Source organism: Cicer arietinum, chromosome 1 (assembly GCF_000331145.2).
Source record: "Cicer arietinum cultivar CDC Frontier isolate Library 1 chromosome 1, Cicar.CDCFrontier_v2.0, whole genome shotgun sequence".
NCBI lineage: Eukaryota > Viridiplantae > Streptophyta > Magnoliopsida > Fabales > Fabaceae > Cicer > Cicer arietinum.
The window spans coordinates 15,440,085-15,446,514 of record NC_021160.2 but is presented as its reverse complement, the minus strand read 5'-3'; the positions used below and the strand labels follow the sequence as shown (position 1 = coordinate 15,446,514).

At 31.9% G+C, this 6,430-nt stretch overlaps 1 protein-coding gene across 1 annotated transcript; it reads right to left on the bottom strand.

The window, feature by feature from the left end:
- Positions 1–3,147: 3,147 nt before the first annotated feature.
- LOC101493608 (MOB kinase activator-like 1A) lies at positions 3,148–6,180 on the bottom strand. Its single transcript, XM_004513424.4, has 7 exons — positions 5,838–6,180; positions 4,825–4,873; positions 4,605–4,713; positions 4,383–4,476; positions 3,793–3,926; positions 3,525–3,688; positions 3,148–3,438 (listed from the first exon to the last, which is right to left on the bottom strand). Exons 1-7 carry the CDS (start codon positions 5,861–5,863, stop codon positions 3,370–3,372), a joined length of 645 nt encoding a protein of 214 aa, XP_004513481.1. The 5' UTR covers positions 5,864–6,180; the 3' UTR covers positions 3,148–3,369.
- Between the last annotated feature and the right edge of the window lie 250 nt (positions 6,181–6,430).

Genomic DNA, 6,430 nt, shown 5'->3' with positions numbered 1-6,430 from the left:
AAAAGATCCAGTTTAGAAACAAGAAATTGCCTAACGTCCCGTTATCAAAGCATATCTTTCAGAATTAAATTGAAGGAATTCTTTGATGACCAAAGTGAATTCAAGATACGATTTAGAAACTCAGCAACAAATTCACCAACCATAACTTCATAAAGTTTCAACAACATAAATATTTAATAGTAGTTTAAAACTTACTTCATTTAATTGAAAAAATCAAAATTCAAATTGAAAATAAAAACAAAAATAAATCTAAAAGTTGAAGTAACAATGTCGATTTACAAGAAAGGGGGGGTTTGAATTGTAAATATGCCTTTTAAAAATTCATGTTAAAACTTAAGAAAATAACTCAAGAATGATCTTGGTTACGAAACAGAAAACGGATAACGTTCTTGGTTTATGTTATAAAACAGAGAACGTTCTTTAATTAGCAGAAAATCAGTTTATATTTTATCTCAAATGATTAATGCAGTATAATAAAGAAGGAGAAAGGAAAGAGAATACCACACAAAGATTTATCCTGGTTCACCCAACGTGGGTTACGTCCAGTCCTCACACTGTGAGATTTTCCACTAAGTGTTTAAAATGAAGAACCTTCTTAATCTTACAACACCTAGAATAAATCAACCTTGATCTATTTCTTTCTTAATTACTTTCCACCCAGAAAGCAATCACAACACCTATCTAACCTTGATAGGAAGCAATCTTAAACAAACTATAAAGAAACTCTTATAGTTTGAGTTTTTACAAATGATTGAATTTGACAGAATCTGATATTGCTCAACTCTTGTTTGAGAATAGATTCTTTACAGAGTATCTAATGACAATTTCGCAGCTGATATGTGAATGTGCAGCAGTGGCTGTTTCGCGAATTTGCAGAAAGTGATGTTGCCTCTGTTTTGCAGAATTTCAAGCTTTAGAGAGATTGTTTTTTGTTGATTACTTAGCACTTGAATTTCTTATTTTGAACTGAGATAATGGCCTTCTATTTATAGGCTGGAGATGTACGAAATAGCTGTTGGAGAGGCCATGCTTTTTTGACTAAAACATTATTTTTAGAATAAAAATAATGCTTCTTTGAAAACAGCTTTTTGACTTTTGATGTTTTAGCATTGAAAGCATTTCTGTCCTTTCTTTGACATTTCTTCATTGATCTTGGATGGTACATTATCTGTCTTGAGTCTTGAGTGTAGCTAGAGGAGGTTGGAGAAGATTTGAATCGAATTGCAGACTGAAACAGAGAGGATGCAAGGCTGCTGTTGATGTGCAGAAAACGGAGAATGATTAACGTTCTTGGTTTTATCAGTTTGAACGTTCTTGAGCTTCAATAATCATTCTGGAGTTCCCGTTTTGAATGTTCTGTATTTCCTTTGTTCTTGTCTTGTCATATACCCAGTTTGATCAAGTTTTCTTGACATTTGAATTTTGGAGTTCTTAAGCCGTCATGACTTTTGTCCATGTTTGAACTCTTTGATCTTTGCGATCAAATATCCTTTTTGAGTCTGGATTATTTGTACTTGTTCCTTGCCATGTACTTGTTAGATATGAATGATTTCCAGAGCAGATTCTTTGTTAACGATGTAGATAAACTTTGAACAACATGCTGTGATAGATAGTTCGGTGAAGCTGAAGATCATTCTCTGTTTATGATGCAGAATGATCTTGTTGTTGTCTTTTCTTTGTATTTGCTTGATTCTGCTCTTAATTAAAACCACTCAAGAACACAAGTTAAATTAACATAACATTTAGAATCATAATTATCATTCTTAATTAACCTTTGTTTATTTTCATCAAAACTTTAAAATAGAGAGTTTGTCTCAACAAAAGTATCTTGTACAAAATTCTACAAACAACTTGTCTATACTTTAGAATATGATACTGGCTCATGCGCTACGGTACACATTAATTATAAAAAACAATTAATTTGTGAAACTTTATATCATTATGTGATTTCTAATATGGAAGTTCTTCTATATAATTTTTTTAACTCAAGTGAAAATTATATTAAATATTGAAAAATTCAAAACTTTAATAAAAATTATCCTCATGTAGAAAACTCAAATGTATGGTCTGGATCTTTTCAATAGGAATTTGGATTTGTTATATTCGTTAAAATTGGTTGTGAAGTCAACGGATGAAAAGTTAACTTTTATGTCTAGCTCTTTAATTCTTTAGGTGGCAAAGGTTGAGAATAAATCTCGACCCTCAAGTTTAGAAAAGTTAGATTTCATGTCTAACTCTTTAGCTCAAACAAGGAAAATCTTGATATTTTAGTAAATTCAAGTTCTCCGCTTAGTTCTTAAGCTCATATGAGAGGACCTTAAAACATCAACAAGTCCACCCTTGACACTCTAACTAGGTCAAACTATACTTACATATCATCCTCATACATTGACATACTGTTTCAGCTACCATAAACCAAGCTCCTTTATGAGTTCTCGTGCTTAGTTGAGGAAAAAAAATGGAGTAAAGGGTGCAACGACACCAGACATATGAACAAGCATAACACATGACCTTTAAAATCACATATTGGAAATGCATTATTGTGTTTATTGCCCCATATATATAAAAATCTTGTTGATTTAAGCTAACCTTGCAAGTTAACACATTACATGCGATTATGCTTTAGGAATATTGTTCCATAATGGAATTTAGGGTTGGCCAAGTCCAATACATCTCTTTGGCTATATAAGTCACACATCACTACCAATCAAGATTGAATATCCAAGTGTTCACAGATACACCCCACCATTAGGAGCTATCTTTGGCTTGGATTTAAGCCAAACCCACCATCCAAGAGGCATTTTCTTCCATTGATCCTAAATCACTATGAGATCCTCTATCCTCTCTAAAATACCTAAGTTCTGAATACAACGGATATCATAAGTAATCAACTTCAACTGCAAATTAAAACAAATGAAAAATGATGTTTGATGCGAAAGAGTCTATATGAATTCACCAACAAAGACTTATCCAATCAATCTTGTTTGTCTTTCATCATAATATTTATCTTGTAAGTTACTGAATCTGAATAAGATCCCAAATTGCTTGCTTCTTCATCCCATGAAATCATAATTTATGATGTCCTCTTAAAATTATTGATAGGAAAAACAAGTGAAAAGTACTTTTGAATTTATTAACACATGCTAGGAAATACAAACCATCAGTGCATCTATTATTTTGGCTCACTTCACAACTAGGTTTAGCTTGATTCACAAGATTATTCAGCAACCATAATAACAATGCAGACAAAAATACAAAAAGTGGCTAAAGATTTTCCATTTAGCAAAGTATATTACAAGGGAAAGATAAGCCCACAAAAATGTATACTCAACCTTTCCAAAATAATGGAAAGTGAAATAAAGAACACTACTATTGTATAATTGAATCAACAAGGTCCTCAAGAGGTGCTAGTTCAGCTTTTTCGATTAACCGGAATTCCTGCAACACAACAAAGTATGTATCTCAGCTCCAAGTTGAATCCAAAAATATGATCAATAAACTTTTTATATTTATAGATAACTTACCCAAGTAAATAATACAAAATGCTTGAAGCAAGTATTCAAGTGAGCTTCTTCCTTCAAACTCACTATCTTTTGAAAATGTGAGTGATAAATGTGAGCATATACACGGAATAATCGCTTAAAGATTGTTTTGACAACATCTCTGAAATTGGGTGGAAAGGGAGCCCCTACAAACAACAATCAATTAAAGTGGTGAGACCCATGACGCATTTAATTAGAAAATTAGTCCACAAAATTTTCTCCACTCGCTTTGTCCAAATGTCGAACATACCTAATCTTTGAGGGAAAATCGTTTCATCATCTAGTTGAGATTCAATCCAATCCATCAAATACTCAACATACTTTGGTGCAGATACCTCAATTGGTTTCTTGATAGTAACGCCGTCGGCCCATCTATACTCATACCTGTAGATTTCTTTACATTAAATACTTGTTTCATGCACATGTTTAATGTCGTTTATGATAATTTAACATGTCCGCTTAAGAGTATATGACACTTGATTAAGTGGACACCAGAACACAAAGGAAGATTGACATAGAAAATGTGAAATTCTTCCAACACTCAGAAAAGGTAAAGACATTGGGCCGTTCCTCCAACTATTATCTAGATGAAGTAACATATTTTTTTGGGCCGTAACTTTTAGCAGGCAGGTTTAACTTAACATATCAGTACGTCATATACATTAAAATCAGCATCAGTATGTCATATACATTAAAATCAGCATCAGTATTTTCTATAATAAGAGGTCACAAGTTCCTAAAACAAATTGAAGAGAAACATGTAATAGCTACTCCGATATATCGCTACAACAACGCTATGAAACTAAAATAAAGAGTTCGGTTGAAGGATTCGAAAAGTACTTGGGTCCTGCGGTCATAGTAGGACAGTTACTCGGCGTGCAGAATTCGGTCAACGTACCAAACAAGATATTCACTTGATTAAAGAAATCCACAGCTGCACATAAAAATAAATGACCATGAGAAAAAATAATATAAACAATTTAGCATTAAAATACCAGTTATAACGGACTAAAGAAACTTCGGCAATAATTGCCAGAGACTCGAATGATTAAAGATTCTTACTGTTTACAGCTAGCCATTCATTGATATCTTCACCAGGAGGCAATTTAACAGCTTCCCTCAAGTTTCCACTACCCAATGTAGCATCGATGTGTTTTTGAAGTTGAGCACCCTGCATTTCACAAACAAAATGAATAGAATGATTTATGATCAATTACAAATCACAAAAGACAAAAATAAGACGGAACTGAGTATTCACACTATAAGAAGCAAAAAGACCAACCTTACTTCCAGATGGAGCACTCTTTTTTGGACGAAATGTTTTTTGGTTTCTGCATCGATCAAACATTAAATTTCGGTTACGCTTGAAATAGAACGAATAGAAATAATACGAAAGTATACCATGCTAAGAGCCAAAAGAAAATGCAAACAATTAAACAAACTGATTCATTTCCATAAGGAATTTGGCAGATATAATTGTTTCTAATTAACAATCAATGTCCAATAAGTGTGGGGCTTCAAAATCAAATTTCATTCAACCATAGTTGTCAAATGGTTAATGTTGTTGAAGGAGGTTTTACATGCTTACAATCATATTACGCAACATAGTTCCTATCTCCAATTTTACAAAATCAAAACGAAAATTTTCAAAAGGCCAATAGAACCATAAAATTCGACAACACAATATTCATCCCTCAACATTTTGGTGCTGCCTATACATTGAAAAAGCATCCTTGAATTACAAGCTGAGAATCACACAAGCATAATAACAAGACAAATAATAAAACTACCTACCCAACAATATCATATTACTATCATCACTCCACGTTTAATATCATTATTAACATAATAATTCAGCTTTCAATTCAATTTCAACTCATGAATCTCCTAATTAATTCTCATGATTAATACCAATTTTTCCCAAATATCAGCTTCAAGAGACAAATTGAAATTGCGATTACCAAAAAGTAATCATCAAAAACAAATTGAAATTGCGAATACCAAAAAGTAATCATCAAAAACAAATTGAAGAATACAAATTTCACAGCCATAATCATATGATCAGCAATCCCATTTAACACAAAAAAAAAAAAGATAAAAAATTATGTGCAAGGAAATTGAGAAAACATTCCTAGATAATAAAATAAAAGGAGTTCAAAATTTAAAATACAATTAAAAACAAATCCTAGTTAATTTCTGAAAAGGGTAAAAGAAAAAACACAAAAAAAATGTTTTTTGTTTAAATAAATAACAATTGAGAAGAAACAATAAACAAAAGGGAGAAGAATTGAAAACCTGCTTCCAAGACCGAAGAGACTCATGGTGGCGAAATCTCAAGGGTCTTCTGCGTTGTTGAAGATCCAAGTACCAGAGGCTCTTCTTATTTATGAATAAAAATTCACAAAAACCAAAAATGAAAGAAAATCGAAATTAAGATTTTGTATATATATAGAAGAGGATGCTTAACCTTCCCCCTCTATTGTTGTTGCCAGTCTGTCATAACCTCCGACTCTCGCTCTCTCTCTATACTTTCTAGAGAGAGAAAATAGAAAGAGAGAGAGACATACAAAATCTTCCATTTGCCAACCTGCACTTTGCTTACCTGGCTTCTGCCCGGATTCTCTTTCTTTTTTCGTTCATTCTTCTCCTATTTTTCTACCTTACATTCTTTATAATTTTCATATCTTTTTATTTTATTTTTTGGCATATATTCTTTTTTTTCCTTTATTTCTTTTGTATTTTTATATACAACTTTGATAAACTTGAAAATTAGTTCATTGATATAGTTAGACTTTTCTCTTTTAATTAGGGTGACTTAAAGAGTGATTTGGTTTTTAAATTCTTTTTAATAATTGAATGACATTTTTTTGGGTTTTTATTATAATTTT